Source organism: Phragmites australis, chromosome 6, assembly GCF_958298935.1.
Source record: "Phragmites australis chromosome 6, lpPhrAust1.1, whole genome shotgun sequence".
NCBI lineage: Eukaryota > Viridiplantae > Streptophyta > Magnoliopsida > Poales > Poaceae > Phragmites > Phragmites australis.
In genome coordinates, this window is record NC_084926.1 from 3,769,140 (window position 1) to 3,793,536 (window position 24,397).

The following is a 24,397-nucleotide window of genomic DNA, read 5'->3' on the forward strand; positions in this document are numbered from 1 at the left end:
ATTCATCACTGGGGCAGGAAGGAGGAGGATGGGCTCCAGCGTCACTTCTTGGACAGAAGGTGGCATAGCTTGAGCTGCAGCCTGCATCAGGATTTCAGCACCTTGTTCCAGATTATCCCTGTCCATCCCTGTTTGAAGTTCTGGCCACATTTTCAAGAAAGTACATGCATGGAAAAGTACTTCAGAAAGAGATGAGATTATTTTCTTCTCAATGCAGGCTCTATTTCTTGCCATCCATACTGCCCAACAGATGGCAACCAGGCCAACAACATGCAGTTGATTATGTTTGGGTAGGAGCATCCTAACCCATGTAAAGTATTGATCTACATTTGATGGAATTGACAGCATAGAGAAACGTTTTGCTATTAAGCTCCAAATTACTTTAGCTATAAAACAAGTGTTGTATAGATTCGTTATGGGAACAAAAATTACATGTTGCATCACCAACCCATTTTTTCATAATCATGTTGTCCTTGGTCAGTAAAACACCTTGTTCAATGAACCACTTTTTTTTTTTACTTTGAGGGGTATCTTTGCTTTCCAGATAGAAAGAACAGTTCAGATGGTGTCTCATAAGAGCTATGTATAATGATTTGACTGAAAATTTACCAGAATTGGCAAATCTCCATGAGACTTGGTTCTCATCAGTAGACAGAGAAATTTCAGTAATCTTATTGGCAATAGAAGCCCGTTGCTGTCTAAAAGGATCAGTCAATCATCTTCTAAAGCTTTTATTTTTAGCTTGCCCCGCAGAGATACCTTTGTTATTACATACATCATATAAGACAGGATAAAGATCACACAAAAGCTTAGGTTCCAACCATCGGTCTTCCCAGAACCTTGCAACACCACCTTTTCCTATTATTATTTTCCTGCCTTTCATATAAATGTGTTTGACTTTAAGATCATACCAACAAGGTGAATCATCTACTTTGTGTTTTCCCGTAGAAATATTATGATGTGTGCAGTTCCTTTAAACCGAGGGCTGGGTTCCCGCAATGCCGTGTGCCCAACTCCCGAGCCCCTGCCGCGCGCACGCCATGGCCGCCGCCGTCCTCACTCCTCCGTGCCTCGCAAGGGCGTCTCCTCCCGCTGACTTGAGCCAGAGCCGCGTGCAGAAAAGCGTTCGGGCCTGGGAGGAGGGCGTCGCCTCCACAAAGCGTAAGGTAAGTAGCAATGCAGATCTGAATCCGTTGATGGCTCCGTGCGTTGCCTTGTTCCTGATAGCATTTCTGTAATCGTGCTGACTTCTCTATTCTCTCCAACTCCAGCTCCCGGATTAACGGCTGGGAGCGCCTCGATAACCATGCCATAGACTCACAAAAGTCACAACTGAACTGGACGGGGAGTTTCGTTCATGGCAGTCACACACAAGCAATGCCAAGACGTGCGCAAGATAATGCCCGAGAATGCAATGTTCATTGATTAGAAATTCATGGAACTGTTTATCAACTATCTACACTTGGACCAAATACAGAGAGAAAAGAATACATTTGTATAGGTTTTTTTGCCCCCAAAAAAAAGAATTTTGCTCTAGTTATCGCGCAAGTATGTCCTGAGTACTGACAAAATTACAGCTACAACTGAGTTTGATTTACAATCTTCAGCCCCCAGCTCACGTCCTCGCAGTGCCTCACGAAAGGCGCCACCTTGCCCAAGTCAGCGTCCCTCTTCGCCTTGCAATCGTAGTAGGGAGCCTTATGGAAGCACGGTTCAATGGACATGGCGCGGCCGCACGGTGGATCGGGCATGACGTGGTTCTCTGACCTGAACATGATCCATGGCTTCAGGCCGGCAAGTCCCTGAGCGGCATACCCGAATGTGGAAAAACCACTGGTGATCAGCACATCGGTCATGCTCAGTAGATAGATCTCGGCAAGTGCCTTCATGTTGTGCTTCTTGTTCATGGACCTCTGGTACTCCTCGTGGCTTGGCTGGTACACCTTGACAGTGGTGCCGTCGATTGTCTGGTGCTCATCGTACTTCTTCCGGATCTGGTCACTGTACCAAGAGCTCAAAGAAGTAGTCAGAACGGCAATCGTTCGGTTATTCTTAGTTGCAGTTGTTGCTTCCTCTGTCATGCTAATTTCTGGCAGCAGCTTTTCATTCTGAGCACATGAAAGGATCTGATTCAAAATGTGTGGGAACGGGCCATTTCTTTGCAAGATGCCCTTGGTTTCATATATTCTGATCTGGATTCCCACTTTTTTATCAGCTTTGGCAAGGTAGGACCGGTAGTATCTTGTAACTGAATACCAAACATTGTTTGTCGGATGGAAAAGATAGCGTGCCAAGTGATGGAAAACGGTGTCTTTCTCAGGAAATAGCCTGCTGAGTTCCTCTTGGTAAGATGGAATAAGAAACAGTGACGGCACAAAGTACATGTCAGTTCTAATGATCAGCCATGGAACACCTTGCAGGAATTGTTGGTCATCTTCACAGAAGAAAAGTTTGTCATGGAAACCATAGTTGCCATCAAGGTGGAGGTACACATAGGCAGGTCTAGTACCAGCCAAAGACCTATCTGTATTGCCACCGACAACTTTATTCTGCAGCATGTTGCCATAGCTCTCTGGACTACTCTGAGTATACTCTCCATAGTTCAGGGGGAAATCTGAAGGAACTAACCATGAAGTTCCAGGGAAAGGCTCGCAGAAAAGGTCAGCAATCTCCTTGTAACGGTCCACAAGCAAAACCCGGTTTGTAAGGAGTGCATAAAGGAATGCTGAAGTGATCTCAAGCATCCGGTTCCCTAAGCCAGCGTGGATTATTAGGAACAGATAGTTGCAATCTGTCAGGTTGATGCCCTGACCGGACCTCAGCTGTTTCGAGGCTTCCTTGTACGATTTAGTGCCTGGACCACACTTTTTTTGCAATGCTTCTTGTTTCCTTAACCTCTCTATGAGGTATGGAGAAGGTATTCTTGTTGAATTGTGGTAGCGTGCAAACTGATACCTGCTTCGACAATTTTTTTCCTCAAATCCCTCAATCAGAAGGCCACCCAGAAGTTTATCGTCCTCAATATGTGGCGAAGGAGATAGATCATCAGACATATCATCTTGTATATCTGAAGAAGATAAGAGATCATCAGACACATCAGCTTGTAGTTCATTAACATAGCACAAGATGTGGTGAAACACTTGATCACTTAAAAGTGCTAGAAAGGGTCGGCATTTGGGAACAGCCAATACCAGAGGAGCAGTAGGAGTAGTAGATATGTTGTTACCATTTAAATAAGATGTTAAAAGAAAAATGCTAGAACAAAGCAGACGGTAGACAAACACATGCCAGAAAAGACTAACAGAAAGAGTGGACATTTAATGAATAGCATTGGAGCATGCAACAAAAAGTTTGTTCATAACAAGCCCATGGATTAAATGTACTAGTCCATCAACCTGTGCGCTGGGCTAGAAATAGTTTTAGAAAATACATGGATAAATAGAACTTCATGAAACGCCTATGATTTAGGATTTAGAGGTGACTGATGTGTGTATATTGACCACGTTCCTTATTATATTCCTCTACTGAATCATGTGCAAAGTTATTTTTCATGTTGTTTCCTCACGTTCACGATATTTGTTAATATGTATGCGGCCATCCATGGTATAATATTTCCTTTCTTTTTTTAGTTTGTCTCTGGAATCCACGACATAATTTAGAGAGACCTAAATTAATATTAATGGCAGATGTGGATAATTTAGAAGCATGTACTAGGGTACTTTGTGTTAATTTTTTTCATAATGGCAGAGGTGGGTAATTTAGAAGCATGTATCGGGGGCAATTTGGAATATTTTTTTAATAATCTTTGTGAGCTACCAAACAGCTCCACCTTCTTAAACTAAAGAGCGGGGAACTAGTTTATGGCAAAGGTGGGTAATTTAGAAGCATGTTGATCCAATGGCTATTGTTGTCAATGATGATTAGAGTCCACCAAATCGGTGGTCGGATGTTTTGCTTTTTGTGAGAATTTCTAGAATTTCTCTATTTTCTAGCGTGTCTCACTTGAGGATTAACGTGGAGGCTTGCCTCCAATTAGTAATAGTAAGATTCATCTACTGTTTTCGAACGGTTGGCAGGTTGTTTGTTCCTTTCACTATTAAAATTACTTGCAAATTGAAAGAAATCATGCAGCCCACTTGGAGGTCATTCATCATAGGACTGCCCTTTCTTCAATTCAAGGGACTAGGTCATGGGAAGGAAGCAGATCTATGATGTTCCCTTGTGCAGGAGGCAGTATTATGCTCATTCTAATTTCTAAACCATTAGTTGGACATGCATGCACCTGTATATGGTCTCTGTCACATGGTCTTGTTTGTATCACCAAGCTCGACAGTTTCTCTGTTTGCCATCCACACTGCAGATGCATGCATTTTCCCATAATGAATGATTTTGCTTCAGATTTTTCTTACAATAAAGCAGGTGAAAACCTTTTCTTAGACTAAAGCAGACCAGTATACGTGATTGTAGCTAAACAGCTAAAGTTTTTTGCATAACTAAATCTTTCTAACATTCATGTATAGAACTAATTCTATGTTATCTATTGAGAACAAAACAATATGTTTTAACTTAAAACTGATCCTTATGTTCCATCTAGATATTACTATTCTTACTTCAAAAAAAGTGGGAGAACTATTCTCCGACGAGGACCACATATTTCTTTGTGAAATACCCATCAGTTAACTACTAGTATTCAGAATTGAAACCACGGTACCACAGCACATCCTCCGTGCTACTTTATTCTTGCACAGCTTGTCTTTAAGGGAAAGAGATAGCATGAAATACTCTACGGAATCTGCTGCCGAGTTGCGAAAACAGTGTGCTGGCACAATTGTGACATTACACATGACCTTAGGACTCAAACAATGATATACAGCGAAATTTTACAGCATATTATTTTTAGCATCTTAAATACCTTATGTAGTGAATTTCCCTCCAATTCCATTCGAAACAATATGCTTATCTAGTTCCGCTCTTTTATTTTACATTTCTCGCATTCAGAACAGTCTTGCATAAAAGGAGAAAAGCAAATGTGCAGACGAATCTATCAAGAGTCATCACGATAGCAACAATTCTCTTGAGAAAAAAACTATCTGGAGATTCTCTAAAACTGTACATCCTCCTCCTCCCAGTTTTCAAGTGACCATTGACAATTGAACACCATGAAGACCTCCGCGAGTACATGAAAACGTACTAAAAGTATAGCACTATTGCACAAATTCTAATTTGAGGTGACGAAATCGCCCATGCTAAAGTACTAACAGGTGGGCCTTTACCCTCACGGCTGAAGGTGTAATGCCTAGTTCACACAAGCACTGTGGAACATCTGGAAGTAACCTCATTCAATTTAATCCAAATGTTAGAAGCACTGTCCTAATATGCTTTCTGTGGAACATCTGGAAGTGCAGAAACGCTAAGGTCTTCCGCTAAAAGGCTAAGTTAGACGCCGCTGGGCAGGCCTCCAACTCCTAGCTACACGTCAGATCTTGAGTATGCTAAAATAAAGTGGTTTAAATCTCTATTTTTTAACTTAAATGAAAACAAAATGACACGTCTAAACAAGAGACTCTTGGTGTATCTACCGCTCCTCCACAAATTTCTGAAGCTAAGAATATTTAGCTAATTCTTGAAGCCGGAGGTCTGAAAAACCACAAGCACTGTGTGCTCCAAACAAGGTTATGAGCCCGCGGATAAATAAGGATGGAGATGCACGCACGCACACACGCACCTCGGTCGTCCTCCGCCGGGGGCTGAACTTCGAAGAGCCACTCCGGCGAGGCGCCGGCCTGCCACCGCTGCAGGAGCAGGACGGCCGGGACGGCCAGGAAGCACACCGCTAGCGCGAAGCGCCAGAGCCTGCGCGGCTTCTTCGCCTCCGCCGCCGACGACCTGGCCGCCCTCTCCGTCTCCAGCCCCTGCTGCTGCAGCGGCAGCCGCTCCTCGTCGCCCGCGCCTCCGCTCCCCATCGCCATGGTCTACTCTTGTCTCAGTCACATGAGCTCATCAGCAGCTCCTCTTTTTTGTATCGGCATGTTGGCTTTTGGGACAGGGAGGGAGGGAGGGTCAAACGAGTCCGGCCATCCTGTTCCTCTGCTCCGCGTGTGAGCAAGCGAAGCAAGTTGCACTTGCAAGCTGAATGCGAGGTGGTGTGGGGTTGGTGTGGCTACTGACTAGCGGAGCACTGCAGCGTAGCAGCATTTACTAATAGCCACTTGACGAATTGACAGGGTGTACTGTGTACGGGCAGCGAGTGTCTGCTACGGGTGCATGTATAATCAAAGTGACAAGTATATTTTATTTTTCATTTTTATTATTTTAGTTTCGTCTGATATATGTAAATATATACCGATGGAGTTAGGCGTTATTCGTTCGTGCAGCTAGATCTAATTATCAGTATTATAATATTATTTTTATGTAAGTAATATATATCCGCTTACATAAGTGAGTTTATTTGTTAGTGTCATAAAATCATATTTATGTAAATAATTAAATAAAATCTCAATTTTGCTTATGCAAACTTAGATTCAATCAATCAAATATAAATTTAGCTTAATCAATCTAAATAGATATGAGTAACAAAACACTATTTTTTAAAAAATAAATATAACTTCGCTCGATCTATCATATCTCAAGTTGATAGAGTTTTGTGAATCTTTATATAGAGAACCAAACATATTATGATACGAGCGATTAAATATATTTTTTTAATAAATATAATTTCGGTTCCACGAGACTTTGCTTGGGAAACGGGTTGATTACTCGCTCAGTCTACCCATCTCAAATTGTTTATATGATACAGTTCTGCAGATCTTCGTGTAGAAAACCAAATGCATCCTGGAGTTTTCAATCGTCTCCGCTCACTGCCCCAGTTGCATAAATGAGGCAGCCCCGCTCAGGCGGACAGGGGACATCGTGCCGCCTGCCGCGGCTCTTTGCCAAATCCACTGCACGAGGGGAAGACGGAGGAACCGCAGGAAACTTCGTCGGTGGTGCTACCGGTTTCCACGACGGTGATGTCCGCTGTCGCATTCCAAGGATGATCGTTCCATACGACACATATGGCCTTTGCATTGAAACCTCTAGCTAAGATTTGCATGGATCCATTTTTGGGTGACTGTTTTGTGAACGTCAGTGGTTGAGACTTTTCGAGTGGTCACAGCTAAAGACCGAATTCGGTAGCAAGTTTGGTTAGGTTGCTCCCAAACTAAACCAAAAAGGATTAAACAGGTTAAGAAAATCTAAAATTTACTGACGGGTTCCAACGGTTTCCAAACGGTCGTCTTTGTCAGGTTTTGCTTTTTTTTTTTTTAGGTCACCGTCCTGCTGTCTTTTGCCCAGGAACAGGAAAAGAAAACGTCAATTTTGTTTGATCTGTAACCCACTGAGAACACCATTCTATTCCATGCCATGGGCTCCACCTCGCTTTGGTGCGATGAGCCGCTGGCCAGTAGTACTGACTTGGAAGACGCCGCATGCCGGCCGGCCGCCCATGTTCAGATTTTCTGTGACCAACACACTCAACTTAACTGCCCGGTGGCTAATTAACCATCTCTAAATTTGCGTATGACTTTGCAATTGAATTTTCTTAAAACGAAACTACTTTGTAATTTACCAGTGGACTAGTGCTAGTGGTTCAGTGCTTCTCTGGCATGGGATTATGCATGACAACGACTGGTGTGAGCAACCAATCATGCAAAGCTTCACTCCGAGTTAGATAAACTAATCAGAATAAAATTCCGACCATGCAAAGCTCCACTCCGAGTTAGATAAACTACTCAGAATAAAATTCCCTAATTTCCAGTGTTTAGTTTCTAAATTGATTTTGTAAGAATATTTTTTTAAAAATAGATCAGATGTTTAGAGCTGAAAAAACAGTTTTTCCTGATTTATTTTTCTTACAAAATCACTCTCTATTAAATTTATTTTAAAGAATTATTTTGAACCACAAAATTATTTTTCACATAAAATCACTCCCAACAAATGAGCTCTACCAAACAAAAGTCCTCTAATCTCCTTCCACACCGCTCCGACGATTCTCCCAAGAAAGCTTCAAATCTTCGATCCGTTCAAGCTTTCCTGCCTGTCGCCTATCGATCGGTGGCAGGTGAAGGCGACGAAGCATCGTGCTTATCGCTCTGCTGTTGTCTCTTTGAACCGCAAAAGCCACCGCTGTCGCACCAGACCACGCGTGCAAATTCTACGTTCGTGTGCCACCGGTCATACATCCATAAAAAGAAGAATTTAATCGGCTGAGCTAAGGATGATGATCCGTTAGCCGGCGATCACTGCAGCATTTACGAACTACCCCCTCCGTCTATTTCATTATGAAAGACGGATTTATTTGAAAAAGCTAAACTTTGTAAGTTTTGATTGAATTATATATACTGTTAACAAAAGTTGTATTATTAAATTCATATTTCGAAATGTTTTAATATAATGTTAATTTTGCAGTAATTGATAATACATTATAAGAGAAATTAAAGGTTAAAACTGTTTTGGAAGGATTTTTTATTTTAAAATACGGAGTGTTGAATTTTTTATTTTTTTTGGAAATTAGAGTACGAACTACTGATCGTTAGGCTTTGTCCACAGAATTCTTGTGTCGATGAAAGAACATACGGAGTGTCTATGCAAGAACGTACGAGTATGCGTACCTTGGTCGTCGTCCTCCTCGGGGGGTTCGGCCTCGAAGACCCACTGCGGCGAGGAGGCGGCCTGCCACCTCAGCAGGAGAAGCACCGCCGGGACCGTCAGCAAGCATAGCACCAGCACGCCGCGCACGGACGCGCGCCAGAATCTGCTGCCCCGCCTCGCCTCCAGCTGCTCCACGCTGTGGTTGGCTGGCGCCGGCGCCCTCTCCGTCTCCAGGCCGCCGCGCAGAGGCTGCCGCTCCTCGTCGCCAGCCACGCCGCCGCTCCCGTGGCTGTTGCTTGGTCTCCCCATGACGGCGGGCTAACTAACGTACACGTCTCAGATACGCTCTCTTCGATGTCGCTCGCTCGGTCGTATGCTCTGCGCTTTTCTGCTCCGAAAGACGGAGCTAGTGGTCAAAGTAGTGCGGCCACAAACCGCGTGGTTTGAGGACTTGGCAAGTTCGGAGAAGTGTGGCATCGTTTGAGGACTTGGCACGGTCGGACTTAAAATGGTCGTGCACGACCGAAGACGGATTCATATCTAGTGTTACGAATCATTATGACCAATATCTATAGTTATTCGTATCTTTTCAGCAATAGACATATGTTTAGAAGAGATGTCCCTGGAATGGACAATCAATAATCGGTCAGAAGCAATCAAGAACCGAGGCTATAAGGCCTTGACACATGGTTAGGATCAAAGCAGCTTCTGATTGCAGATGTCCATACCTTGATCATGGCACTAGAGAAGAATGATATCTCGTTCTTCCTCTGTCTGGTCCTCACCGACCACACTGACACCTTCACTACGAGCGCCATCGTGCGCTCCTCAGATGGGCTGCCCCACACCGTCTCCTCCGAGATCCACATCAACAGCAGTGCAAGATGCCATCTCCTTGTGCGGCTAGCCCAAACGGCGGTGCACAGGACGACAACGCCCAACTTGTACGGCTCTCGACCGACGACGGCTCCATGGCTACACCCATTAGCCCTCTAGCGTCGTCTACACGACAAATCCAATGGCAGCTAGCCTCCCCAAGGTGACGCCTACCCCTCCGCTTTTCGGCAACGCACGGTCATCTTCATGGTGGCTACCTGCCACTCCCGCCCTCTCCCACAGGCGTATGTAGCCTCCACAGAGGCGGTCGGCGGTTCGGCCCTCCGCAGGCGACAACTCCATGGTGACGGAGGCCGGTGCCTCCCAGCGGTGACCCTTCGCCCTCTGGCAACGCCCAGCCACGAGAGGGGGATAGGCGTTGGCAGAGGACCGCCACGTTTGGTAGGCCGCCGACAGGGCAAGGCGAGGCCACTCTATGCCGGGAGCGGTAACCCTAATCGTCGCATCCTGACTGGGCCGGTCAAAATGCCAACAACCCCATGCCCAAGTTGAATGGGCTCATAGGCCAGTAACCGAGCCTCGGGCTATTTTGCATAAAAGGCCCTGTTTTGGGATATTACAAAATAGTCCAAAAATCAGTATTGTTTAATTAAGTACTTGTTATGCTTCGCCCCCTGGGATTTACAGTAATTGCACATTATGTTGTTACTATTATAATTTTAGGTTCCAGACCCTGTTTTTTGGAAAATTATGTAATATTCAATGTGTTTACTCCATAAAATCCCTATAACATACAATTATGTTAACGATCATGTTTTTTTGCAATTAAGATTATTTTCTTACAAAATAAAATATTAATTCACCTTAACTAAGCCTAAAAGTGCTTAATTAAGTAGAATTAAAATGTAAAATTTTATGTGACTACCTCAACTAATATCTATATAACATAAGATCGTGGATGTTATGAAATTTATTGTAATATTTGCATATTATATTCATAACAGAGAATTACTCGCGCAACTGCTGTGCGATCTACACTATTTTTTCTTTGACTATCATCAAAGTATTAAACCATTACTATACGGTCTAGACCATTTTTGGTTCGCAACTACTATGCGATCTACACTATTTTTTCTTTGACTATCATCAAAGCATTAAACCATTACTATACGGTCTAGACCATTTTTGGTGACTACCGTCAAAGGGTTAAATTATTATATTTGAGGTATACACTATTTTAATGATTACCTCTATTTAAATTTTGCAAAATACAAGGTAATGGAACAATGATGTCAACTCCATATTTACAAATTATCCACCATTACTGTGAAGTCTACATTTTATCATCTTGACTTAATGATTACCTTTAACGTGTTTTTTCAAATATTGTACTTAGCATAACACAAGGTAATAGGAATATAAACATCTACTGGCAAATGTCATATTATGCCTCCTACTATTGTGAGATCTACAACATATTTAGTGATTATCTTCAACGTGTTAACTACATAATTTGAGGTCTACACTATATACTTAAAGTCTCAACTTGACTTTACAAATTTTGCATCATACTGCAATATTATCATAATGATTTTTAATTTACCTACAGTAAATAAATCAAATCTATGATCAAATCCATGTAGCATACAATGGTTGGCAAAAAGTTCAACGAACTCGCACTTGATGGTCACAATTATCCAACATGGACAATGAACATTGTCAGAGTATTTAGTAAGGGGGCATCCTAGCTAACAGACCCCATAAGGGATACGCCGACCGCGGGGGATATTTTTTGAACCTTGGCCCATCGCGCGACCAGATCAAGGCTCGCATGACTAGCGTAAGGCTTGCACGATCAGCCTCCTTGTGATATAATGTGATCCCACGACCAGCCCTTGCTGGTCACAGGACGTACATGCCTAATCTGTCTAATCGTATTTATTGATATCTACTCACGTGTTTTCCTTCCCGAGGCATCTCCTCGATCGAATAAAGTCGTGGCTGGCACAGATGGACATTGTCCCATCCCATAGCATTAATTTCTATGGGAGTAATATGTTGCGGATCGACTTAGCGCCACGCGACAGATGAGACATAGTCTACAGAACGATCAGGCAAGTGAAGAGTTTGCAGGCGGACTCACAGAAAGCTAGGACAGAACAGCTTGATAGATGAGCTTGCGACGCACAACGAGGGGACATGCAGGGCTGTCGAGGTAAGGTAAGAGTGGAGATATCCAAGAGGATGAGACGGACCCCACAGTACCACAGGCGCAAGGTGCAGCATGCACGCTCCACGTGATGATGGCCTGAGAAAAGTATATTTAGCTAGGTATGGGTCAGTGCAAAAGGACTCACTTGTAAATTATCATTCTCTTGTATATAAAGAGGAGAATGGGTCTAGCATTAGGAGGACTCATCGGAACCAGTTCACAAATACTGATAACAAAATACACATAACGTAGGGATGTTATCCTTCGGGAGGCCTGAACCTGGATAACCCTTGTGTTCTTGAGTTTATCAAAAACATACGCACACCTCAAGCATTGTTCACGCGCCCATCGGTCGGTACACCCTAGAATCGTTGTCAGGGACTAACCCTCGACAATTAATGCGCCATGCAGGGGGTGTGTTTCTGTGTTTTAGTAAGTGCCAGAGATTAGATTGGGCTACCCATGGTCAGATCCATGACAACCACTGAGTCCCGTTCTAAGGACCCCAATCACCATGAGGTATTCATCATGGGATACATCCCAGATGATCCTGGTGTGCTCTAGGTATAGGACACTGAATAAGAGTCCGAAGCCTCTGAGGCTCAATGCTCAACGGGAAGTTTGCATGACAGTTCATGTAACGGGAGGCAGCGGAGGCTCCCGTGTTTCAAGCGCCAATGATAATCCCCAAGCCACGCGCTTAGAGGGGAACTAGATCGGCGCCGAACACAGGAATGCTCTAACACAGCCTTAACCACCATAGCGATGGAGTACTACATGTCGTTGTAACTTGTTGTAGAATGTGTACAAGTCAGTGCATATTGCCTTATGTACTATACCCACAGACAGACAATGAATGTTTATGATGACTCTTAATTATGATGTACTTTACTTTGTTCAATGAAATGGTTGGGTTTTATCATTATACCAATACATTTCTTCTAAACCTATTGTTTTCATAGTATTCCCTACCCTATATGCAGAGGCAACAATAACTTATTGCTGAACTTTTGTAGAATGAAATAAGCACACTAAGCAAGCCCCCATACAAACTCATGCACTCAGTACATACCCCAACCTCAGCCACTGTAAATAATCCCACCCTCATCCTTGATACATCACTCATTTCATAGCTCTCTCAACTGTAATGTCTTCCTCAGTAACACCAAACCACCCAAAAACATTAGGGGATTTTCATCCCCTAGTAGGTTAAACCATCGATGTGCTTATGTGACGACCCTTAAAGGCTTCGCGAGTCACAGAACATCTCCTACACATATGACTTACGCTTTTTATGTGTGTCAACTACCAGCACAACAAACCTTGACATGGACCGTACAAGTAACCACCGATATAGCGACATATATCACTCATGTGACACTTTCCATGTGATTTCATGCACCGTCTTACTAATCTCCCATCTTCTTTCATCTGTCCAATTTCCTCTACCTATATGTGACATCATAGAATGGCTCGACAAGATCTTGCTCGTTATTTAATTCACTGACCGTTGGGGCCCATAAGATCTCTCTTGTTTAATGAGCGAGACCTTGTTCTCGGCCGTTGAACAGGCAATGATAGGTTAGACCGCTATTTTTTAAAATGGTCGTGTATTCTTAAAAATATTAAAGAAATAAAATATATAAAAAATCGAGTTGCACCAAATCAGCCCTCCACTTGCTCCCATGGCCCAGATTATTCCACATGGCCCAGTTCCCTGATTACGTAAGCTGGCGAATTTTGGAGGGAAAGATGCTGCTCTCTTTAGAGCTTTCTCCCCGAAAACAATTATATCCCCCCCCCCCACCGCAAAAGCATCTGATAAAATTGACGTCGCTCCTCTTCCTCAAATCTTCATGCCTTTCGTTGTTCAAACTCCAAAGGGATCAATTCCAAGCTAGCCATGTGTAACAAACGTGCGAGTAGAGATGAACAATGTTGCACCAGCTCTAATCCAAACACCAATGTTGAGCCTCTGCAATATAAACATCATGTCGAGTTTGCTGCAGATCTGAAATACTTGTTATAATGTTCTACCAACAATACAAAATAATGTTCCAGAACAAGAATGGAACTGAGTGGCAATTCTAGCATCGCACATTCCTGTCACTGTCTTTTGGTGAAAGAAAAAGCCTTCCACGAACAAAGTATGATGAGAGATAAACTATTGGAGTTCTCAAGCTTGAAGAAGAAGTGGAGAGAAAAAGAATGCTTTGTGCGATGAAAAATCTATCACTTGGTGTGGTGGCTATAGGTCAGTGTTTATATTGTCATTCAGAGTGTAACTATATAAATATACTCTTACGGGATTGATAGAGAGACAAGTCGTCACTATACAACCAGAGCCTAGGGCCAGCCTTATAAAACATTGTTAAGGCAAGTGGCAGTGATGGTTACGACAAACGGCCACACGGCCATAATACTTGGCTGGACGTCTGTTGTGGCGTCGGTCCTGCCCAGTGTGTCAGGTCAACGCTAATTACATCAGCATTAAATACCGATCACTTCGTGTTAGATACCACGTGGCCAATGAGTCCCTTTCTCTCTGGTCATATTAGGGGGGGGGGGGCATAGCTCCCCCAAGCCTCCAGGGGTTAACGGACTTCAAAGGCTTAGGTCTCCATGGTGACTCTGAAGCTCGGGCTTCGAAAGGGTTTTGATCCTAATGACCTTCGGATTTCGATTGATGGAGGATAAAGGGGTCCTTGATGGTGACCCCAACGCTGCCAATTTGCCAGCACATTCACTCCCCCCCCCCCCATTCTTTGTTTGCTAGCATTTGCACGTTTGCACAGCTCTACTTCAAAATCGATGAAAGTTAAACACCAAAACACTAGCTATTTCCTAGGCTACGGGGTCACTGGCCTGGCTGGGGGCACCAGCGGCTACTACGGCTTCGGCGGCGGCCAAACCTAAGCGACATGTTGTCGTCAAGGTTGGCCCTAAGGGGGGTCGAGCGGGGCGGCCGCCCCAGGCCCTCAAAACCGAAGGGTCACACTTCATATACCTGTGTATAGTATATATGCCTAACAATTCGTACGACAACAGATAAAACTAGGCATAAAATAGCAGGAAGGCCTAATAGTCCACATAATATGACGCAAGTGGTCTAGTTCTTTCGGTCCATAAAAAATCAAGTGATCTACCTGCATGCCTAGGCTATTTGGCTATTTGCATGTTTCGTGTTTTCTTCCATCCAGATTGTCTAGTTTTCTACGTTCTGCGGAACCACGACTCCAAGACGTTCCATATGCTCGCAGCTTTGATCGAGGACAGGCATCAGCCATTGTCATATGAGTTTTTATCGCTGATTTTTCTCCTCTATAGTTTCTACTCCACCTCGAATGTATCTGACTCTTGCTGAGATCGCACATTTGAAATATGAAAAAGTCCCCGCTGCTCTGGCGATCGATGGGTCTAGCTCTGTTGCATGGTACGAGGGGTGGCTCCCGTGTGTGCCCAATCATCGCCGTCACAAAACCCGACCGTTCACACTACCAATCACAGAAGCACACAGCAGGTCGACCACCAGCAGTTGAACCCAACCATTTAGTAATAAGCAGCTTCCTACCAGTGCAGCGTTTGTGCCGTGGTGCTGGCACCTACAAGCAAATAGCTCTAAAGGCATACCATGGCTACAAGCTACCTGCTGCATATAATGTTGAGTAACTAGAGCTGCACGTAGCAAGTTGTACATAAGCATGCAGATACAACTGATCGAGTGAGTATCTCCACCTAGCTACTCTGATTTCTCGTAATTTTGTTCCCACGAGCATTTACGATAATTTTGTTCACGCAAACATTTATGATAAGTTGAGGTAACTTGGAATACATCTGATCGTTAGTTGGAACAACCTGTAATATGTCTGATCGGACACATTCCAAATTGTTATAGTTTATTGTAACAGACGCATTTCAAGTTATTCCAGTTTATTGTAAATACTCACGAACTCTATCAAAATATTATCTTTACAATTAATATATACATATTTTAATGTTTATGTTCAATAGACCCTGTTTTTGTTTCATCTCAGACCACTAAAAATCTCAGGACCGACCTGGTCGCCGTCTCAGTCAGCGCCGAGGGCACGCTCACGACGCCACGGCTGCTGAGTGGAGTGGTGGTGGTCATGTGGAATAATCTGGGTCAAGGGCGCAAATGGGGCGGCTGGGATAGTGCAACTCCACCCGGTGGTGTCACCCTGTTAACTCCACGGGATTTGGACCCAAATGACCCCAGCCATGCTTGCCCATCGCCCAACTTTCAACAAACTTGTTCAAATTTCAACACAAAGTTGGAGCAAGATCTTTGTCCTTTGAGTTGGGCAAACAACAAGATTCAATTTGTATACAGACTTACAACTGGGAGTTTGGACATTCAACTGAAAATCAATCTGTTTCATTTTATACACCAAACCGTTGCAATCTGAAAACGTTGCTGAAGCTTACAGGGGGCAATGAAAAATGTCATGGTCGGTAACAATTAGTTAAGTAATATCCCCTCCATTTCTTTTTATAGAGAATATTAAGATTTGAGAAAGTCTTTTAAAATATACTTTGACTATTATTTTTTCTTATAATATATTATCAATTGCTACGAAACTAATATCTTAGTAAAAGATATATGAAATACAAATCTATCCATATATCTTTTGAATACTAAATATACGCATAGTTTGACTAACTATTGATTAAAATTTATAAAATTTGATTTTTTTTAATTCTAATACGCCTTATGTTTTAAAACGGATAGGGTAAGTAATAACAATAGTGAAGCATCGGGTCTACAGGTATGTACATGTACAATTATCATTCATGCCACAATATTTTCGATGGCATATGCAGGATGAAAATATAGGGATGCTCACAGACAAGGCTAACACGAGATCATTTTTCATTGCCCCCTGTAAACTTCAGCAACGTTTTCAGATTGCAACGGTTTGTTGTATAAAATGGAACAGGTTGATTTTCAGTTGAATGTCCAAACTCCCAAGTTGAAAGTTTGTATCCAAATTGAATCTTGTTGTTTTCCCAAGTCAAAGGACAAAGGTCTTGCTCCGAGTTAAAACTTTGTGTTGAAATTTGAACAAGTTTGTTGAAAGTTGGGCGACGGGCAAGCATGCCTGGGGTCATTGGGGTCTAAATCCCCTGGAGTAAACACTTAACAGGGTGACTCCACCAGGTGGAACGGAGGTACTTGCCCCCCCCCCCCCCAATGCTCATCTCATTGGAAAAAAAAAAGCAAGTGTCCGCTCGTATAAAAAATATTACCTATCATCTCTTCCTCTTGAACGACGTAGACAGCCTCGCGGTTCGATTGGTGTTGAACCGGGAGAGCTCCGGCCGCGTATTCAATGGCAAATGACCGATGCTAATGCAATGAAAGAGAAGCCTATTGACCCGTATGACCACCAACATCATATGTATGGGAGGATACATATGTAGTTGCATTGGGTTTGGATCTTGTAGCTTAATGTCGCAGTATCAGTCAGAGACAGAGCAAGACGTAGCTACCCACATATCGCTGATGGTGAAACTATAACCTATGTTAGCAACAAAGAACGTTGACAAAGCCATTGATCCATAAATGAGTCAAACGGTACATGAGGGTACGAGCTACGCTACATTGAGCTGAACTATGTAGCTTAAGGTCGTGGTGTTAAGAAGGTGATAGGGAAAGATTTAGTCTGCAGACTACATATACGATGGACCGTAACCTCCAAACCAAACAAAAGTTATTCGATTTGAATAACAAAGAAAAATGAGAATAAATACCTTTAGAGCAGAATCTATATGAAATAGAACAAAAGATGAGGATAATGTCCGAACAGATAAAAACATTGTTATAGTTGGTCCAGGTTCAAATTATATCTATAGCAAGCGTAATGGTGGCAGAATGAATAGTGATGGTATGCCAAAGCACAAATTTGTGGTATATGCATAGTTGGATGATAGTAGCCACGCAATTGTGCGTGCTACCATGCTAGTCATGATAACTTATTGATGTTTGTATATTCTCACAAATTCAATCAGTTACACATTTACAAGAAGTAATTCACATGCTAACCGAACAGCTTGAGACCTTCGCGTACGTCCTCACAATGCCGGACATAAGGCACCATAGCCCCCATGTCAGTCCCTTCGTCTGCACCGCACTTCCGTCTCGGCGGCGCCTGAAGACAGGGTTCGACTGTCTCCGATCGGACGCACGCCGGATCAGCAGGGGCCTCCGGCGACGGTGGCCGCAGCAGCACCCACGGACGCACGCCGGCCAGCCCGTGGGCGACGTACCCAAACGTCGACACCGCAGTCGTCACGATGCGGTCGCAGAAGCTCAGCAAATATATCTCGGCCAAAGCCCTCTGGTTGTGGCCACGCGCCTCCGTGTGCTGCTCCCTGTCGTGGCTCGGCTGGTGCACCTCCACGTAATCCCCGCTCGCCGTCGGGTTCGTGTAGTACACGCCACGGATGCGTTCGTAGTAGTCCGAGAACAGCGACGTCACAAGTACCGAAGTGAGCTTCTTCCTACTCTCCGAGGCCACGGCGGACGAGTGGTTATTCGCCGCGTCGTTCTTCTGCACCACCTTCGGTAGCAAGCCCTCCTGCTCCGAGCACCGGACAATCTGTCCGTACATGTTCTCGAACGGTATAGGCATCTCAGGGAAGACTCGCACCTGGAGGCCGACGCGCTCGTCGGCCCTGGCGAGGTAGGCCTCGTAGAACCTGCGCACGATGCCCCACACGTCGTTGGACGGGTGGAAGAGGTACCGGGCGAGGTGGTGAAACACGGCCTCCTTCTCCGGGAACAGCCTCGCGAGCTCGCTCTCGTAGGCCGGGATGAGGAAGAGCATGGTGGCGAAGTACACATCGGACTTGACCACCATCCAGTTGAACTTGGCGAGAACGCGCTGGTCGGCCTCGCAGAAGGCGTCGTCGGTGAACGACTGGATGAGGTCCAGGAACACGTACGAGGGCAACCTCTCGGAGCTGACGTTGCGGTTGTCGCTGCTTATGGCCCCGGCCTGCCGCATGTTCTTGTAGCTCGTCGATGACCACATGGTGAAAATGCCGGCGAAGTCGGTGATCGGGAAGTCGGCGGGCAGTGTCCAGGAGCTGCCGGGGAAGGGCTCGCAGAAGAGGCCGTCGAACTCCTGCGGTGCGTGCACGAGCAGGACGCGGTTGGTGAGGAGCGTGTAGAGGAAGGTGGACGCGAGCGAGAGCATGCGGTTGCCGAGTCCGTTGAACGGCGTCCAGACGACGTACTGGCACTCCGATTGCACCGCGTTGCGGCCAGAGCGCAGGTGTTCGACGGCGTCCTTGAAGAGCGGCGCGCCGGGGCCACACCGCCTGTGCCGGGCCTCGTACCGCCTGAGGCGCTCCACGAGGTGGGTGGATGGGCGGAACAGTGACGGACGGCGGTAGAGAGACGACGCGTACCGGGAACGGCACGACTGCTCGTCGAAGGCCGGCGAGAGGAGCCCGCCGAAGAGGCGGTCTTGGTCGTGCCGAGTCGGCGGCGCGGGATCGTCGTCCGATCCTGCATCATCTGCACGGACATGTGATGCTGTGGAAACTGCACGGTACAGATGAAGTTATTTAGTGTAACACAAAAATAAGTACATTCGAGGTAGTAACGTACAATTTTATATGAGAGCCAGTGCAATTAATAAGTGGATTAGCGGCGATCCAGTACGATTAATACTTGGATCAAACTATACCGATCAGTTTTTTTAGCAACTATACCGATCAAGTTAGTCCCTTTTGATTTGTGCAAGGTGGGCTTACGCTAGAGCAACGGGCTCATTATGTGATTCATGCCCGAATTTTCAGCCCATTTAGCATAACTTTGGTGGTTCACGACACCATGGTCTTAACCCTTACGAGTGAAGTTGGGTCCTCAAAATTGTTTCAGTTTGGACTTATAATGTTTTCTTCAGAGAATATTCTCACAGAATCTGTTTAAGAAATACCACACTGACCGTTTTAAAATATATATGTCATTTTGGTGATTAATGATAATATAGTCAATAAGACTAACATATTTATCAAGTATATATCTTTTTGGTCTTATTTATGCAATACATAAAGAAGTCACCGAAACTGAACTCAAGAATAGTTAAATTGGATGAATTCATAAGAAAATAAACTCACCAGATGGTCTAGTGCTTAGAAAGAATAACTCAACGGGTCTGGTGCTCGGTAAAATGTTTTACTCAAAGAAAAAAGTAAAGGCCACACCGAATAGTCCGATGCTCTGATTTATGTACACATCAGAGTATTTTATCTCATAAGAGTTTTTGCAGTTCAACATACCGGGTTGTCTGGTGTTAAGAAGAAGTGCACACCAGAGTATTTCCTAAAAGAAAGTTTTTCAGTGCAGAAGAGTTTTGAACTCACCGGATGATCCGACGATGAAGACAAGAATACACCGGAGGATTTCCCAGAAGGTTTTCAAATGTGTGAGAAGTTATATACACCAGATGGTCTGGTGATCAGAAGTATACATATCTGATAATTGAATAGTGAAGAAGTGGCTCGGTTAGGCTAGGCCTACACACCTGATGGTCCGGTGATGGAGTTGAAGCTTACACCGGAATATCTAGTGTTCACAAATGGATTTAAGTGAAATTTCAATGGCTAGTTTCACTGTTGTATACACTGGATGATCCGATGTTGGTACTGCTGTTAACATCAGATTATTCGGTGTTCATAGTTTGTTAGAGTCATTAGAGCAACAGCTAGTTTGCAGGGTTGAGGCTATAAACACCCTCTACTTGGCCATATGAGGGTGCTGGAGTCCAAGAAAACTCATAGACACTTGAGAAGGCCATCAAAGTAATAAAATTGATCATCCAATGCAATTAAATATAATATTAAAGTGTGATTAGTGCTAATAGATCCAGAGAGAGTTGTATCTAGGTGTTGCTGCCTAGAGAAGGGATCAAGGAGTGATTTTTTGTAACGAAAGATACATCGGTGACTTAGTCTTGGTAACTCGCCGTCACCTTGGGCCTTGGTGGCTAAAACTTGTTGACCTTCCGATTTGGTGTGGAGCAGCGATAAGACTCTTGTACGAAGACGCGAAGACCTTTGTCTTGGTGGCTTAAGCTTCAAAGTGAAGACGATGACAAGTGACTGGAAAAGAGGTTTGTGATGAGATTTTGCCTTGGGTGGCTTGGTAGTTGAAAATACTTGAGGTCTAGGTGGCTCAAGGGCTGTTACCGGTGGTGTCTGATAGCTATAGCCTAGGTGGCTACTCCAACATAAACCAAAAGTGTGTTTATGCCATTGATACCATAAGATAAATATCTCTTATGCTGAGTTTGCTCCCTCTACCATCTTTACGTTTTTGTATTTACTTCTTGCAATCTATCATTGCATATTTAACTTTATAAGTAATTTGCTACTATTTGCTATATGTTGTAAATCTTTGAACGGTAGAGTTGACACACTAAATTAATCTAGAGTATATTTAGATAGAAATTGATATAAGTTTATCATGTAATTTTTTTAAACTAATTAATTTTAAATATCCTAATTTATCGTCTCTTAAGACGTCATGGATCAATTTACTGCGTTTTATCAAACAAGCTTCTGACTTTTGTCAGTTTTGTGCATCGATCTGTATGCAGATGAAGAACAGCGTTTAGGATCATGAAGTCCACTACAGCGTAACCCTCTTCGTATTCGAGAATAAAAAAACTACAGCGGAACCCTGCCACCAAACAGAACATTTGTGTTCCACTCTTGTTCCAAGGGTCCCAAATTAAAAGTTCTGAAAGAAAGCTTGGAAACTTGAATGTTGAAATTATGTTATTACAGATTGTACCAAGCAGTAAAGAAAATTGAGGGTCTATGACTATGAATGTAGAATTTTTCAGTTTTCGAAGGAAATGGGATGTTTCATATGAAAACCTTGCTTTGCGAATAGTCTCTTAATGCTTCAGATTAACCAATGAAGCCAATGGTATGTCACATTGCAGCTTCAGCCCGCTAGGAAGTTATCATCTTGTACAACTGAAACCTATCTCACAGACTTGCTAGTTGCTAGCTTCACCAGAAGTCCAGAACCACCACCACCACCGACAGTAGCATGATTTTTTGTGCATTGTTCTCGATCCTAAAATGGCTAGCGGCATAGGAGCCTACTCAGCGTCAGCGGCTTCGTGCCGCACTGGAGTGATCTGACAGTTTTTGGAATATTTATCTGGATTTCTCATTCCGCCGTAAGTGAAATGGTTTTTCCAAACTTCTTGACTTTAACCATGGTGCGAGTTATCAACCATTCTACTCCGAATCCGGATCTCCTAATATTGATGTTATGATGATTTCGTTGCTGACGCGTGGGCTCAGCTCAAGCGTCAGCGACGGCGCGCGATGTTAGGGGATTCTCGTCCTCTACTCCTGGTCTAAAAGCATCTCAAGCAAAATATGTAAATAGCTCGTCATCGTTATGTTTGATCAGAAGTCCGAACATAAGTGCTCTAGCGGAATCGTCGTTTGGCTAGCCATCCATGTAGACATGCCATCCCGTCCCGCTCGATCGGCAAAAATAGCTCACTTTCTCGACTCACCATCCCGGCCACATAACCACTACTCTGTTTCCCTAACCACCTCACCCCATTCCCGCGTCTCGACGGGTTCTGCATCCATGCACGGCCTCATCAACCTTGTCTGGATCAGCCCTCATCGCAGGCGCGTTCCCACTGTAGACCCAACGCACGCCATTGCTTTAGCTCGTCCCTGACCTTTCGCTCCTCCTCGACGTCACCACCACTCCAGCAAAGGAGGGCGAAGAGATTGGAGCTCGGCAATGGCTGTTGGCCATGTGGAGCAAAAGCTCTACTTCGGCATGGCATATGAGATAGGAGAAGAAGAAGAAGAGAATGACATATGGGTCCAACCAGGAATAGTGTGAGGAACATAGAAAGCTAGCTAGCTATGTGTATACGTGTGTGTTTATTTTCTATTTTATTTCCTAAATATGTTGATGAACTTCTAGAGCTTCTAAAATTGTATTGATTTTTGTGCTCATAGAATAAATAACAGAGAACATTTTAATTAGTTTTAACTAAAAATCTCTTACAAATTTTAAACAAAAATTTCTCAAATTTAACTGTTTTTTACTTTGCTTGAATTTTTAGGGCATAAATTTAATTCCCAAAAATTAGAAAAAATCATAAATATTGATCTAAACTAATGCACACAATTTATAAAATTATTGGCAACCATAAGCTATATGAGGAATTTTAGTGTTTAGTATGTGATACTACTGCTTGCACTTTAATCGTTTGATGAAATGTCAGTTAGGGTTATAATTTTAATCATTGAAATTATAGTCGTTGAAAAGAAAAAACTAGCCGTTTGAAAAAACTAGCTGTTACGAATATAATATAGGTAATTAGGATATAGAGAGTGTGATTTGGTTAATTTATTAAAGTGTATAGAAATATGAACAAAGAATTTTTTAAGTAAATAGCTAAATTAAAATATAAAGAGTGAGATTTGATAGTCTTCTAAAGATGCTCTAACGTGTGATGGCATAACTATGCCCAAAACTGCTTCCGTGACACTTACTGCCAGCCCCAAATACAAATAGGACAGACGACGGAGAAAGGTTGGATATCATTTTCATATCTATACACGAAATCACGACAGGTCACCAGTTTGTACCACTAGCACCCATTGATGTCAAACAGTTCTCATTTACTCCATGGGAGATGCCGAGATAGGATCAAAGATTTTCCAAAGAAAACAAACCGCATCAACACTATGGTTTTGTATGTGCAGCCTGCTTGCAAGTTCTTGTGTTGCACCCCTAATTTTGATTTTTTTTTTCCAAATAAATAAAAAACTATAGTTTCAAGCGTGCAAGTTCTAACGTCAATGTTCATCATCAATACAAGAGAACGAAAGAGAAAGGTAAAAACTGAAAAAGGTTCAGTGATCTGCAGCTAGGTTGACATCTAATAAATGAATCCTACATGCGTGCGCACCACCAAATGAAGAACGAGCATACACGTTCGGCGAACAGTTTTACCTGGCTTTTGCACGAACTCGGTCCTTGGCGACGCGAACGCGGGCTGGCTCCCGGCGCCGCCGCCGAACATCACCACGAGCAACGCCAAGGTGGCCAAGAACCCGAGCACGACCACCTCCGCTCGCGCCGTCGCGCGCCATCCCGGCCACCGGCACGCCTTCTCGCCGCGTCCAAGCTCCCCGCCGCCGATCGCCACCTTGTGCGCTCCTCGCGGCGTTCGCGCCCTCGCCGCCGCGTCCATCGGCACCGCGCACCGTACGTACCTGCTCCTTCGTAGAAACCCACGGTTCTCTGCTAGCTCCCCGCGTGCGGCTCTGACCTAGGGCATATGTTAACTACCTTGCAGACGCTACTTGCCGTCAACGGCTTTGCATCATGATCGATTGCATGTTGCCGCAAGCCCAAGCCAGCAGCGTAAGAGTACGTGTCCAAGCTGACCGTATATACAACACACAACTAGGGCGATCGCTTGTTTGGTCAGCTCGTCCGCCCGGCCGCTTCTTCCTTCGGCGACTGCGCGTTCGCTCCCCGCGGGAGGCATGCGACAGTGACATGCACGCAGGTATCTACTGGTGCAGCGTGTATCGGGTGCGCGTGGATACACACATACACGGTGCCATTCCAGCACGACGGTGCCATTCCAGCACGAAGTCGCACGCATGACAGGTACTCGTACA

General features: G+C 44.1%; 3 protein-coding genes across 3 annotated transcripts; all 3 read right to left on the reverse strand.

Annotated features, from left to right (window-relative positions):
- Positions 1-1,397: 1,397 nt before the first annotated feature.
- LOC133921157 (galactoside 2-alpha-L-fucosyltransferase-like) lies at positions 1,398-6,325 on the reverse strand. Its single transcript, XM_062365924.1, has 2 exons — positions 5,726-6,325; positions 1,398-3,067 (listed from the first exon to the last, which is right to left on the reverse strand). The coding sequence occupies exons 1-2, from the start codon at positions 5,967-5,969 to the stop codon at positions 1,578-1,580; spliced, it is 1,734 nt and encodes a 577-aa protein (XP_062221908.1). The 5' UTR covers positions 5,970-6,325; the 3' UTR covers positions 1,398-1,577.
- Positions 6,326-6,662: 337 nt separating this feature from the next.
- LOC133921158 (uncharacterized) lies at positions 6,663-9,094 on the reverse strand. The gene is made up of 2 exons (XM_062365926.1): positions 8,652-9,094; positions 6,663-8,194 (listed from the first exon to the last, which is right to left on the reverse strand). Exons 1-2 carry the CDS (start codon positions 8,938-8,940, stop codon positions 8,085-8,087), a joined length of 399 nt encoding a protein of 132 aa, XP_062221910.1. The 5' UTR covers positions 8,941-9,094; the 3' UTR covers positions 6,663-8,084.
- An 8,567-nt stretch (positions 9,095-17,661) lies between these two features.
- LOC133921156 (probable fucosyltransferase 7) lies at positions 17,662-24,117 on the reverse strand. The gene is made up of 2 exons (XM_062365923.1): positions 23,721-24,117; positions 17,662-19,253 (listed from the first exon to the last, which is right to left on the reverse strand). The coding sequence occupies exons 1-2, from the start codon at positions 23,959-23,961 to the stop codon at positions 17,743-17,745; spliced, it is 1,752 nt and encodes a 583-aa protein (XP_062221907.1). The 5' UTR covers positions 23,962-24,117; the 3' UTR covers positions 17,662-17,742.
- Between the last annotated feature and the right edge of the window lie 280 nt (positions 24,118-24,397).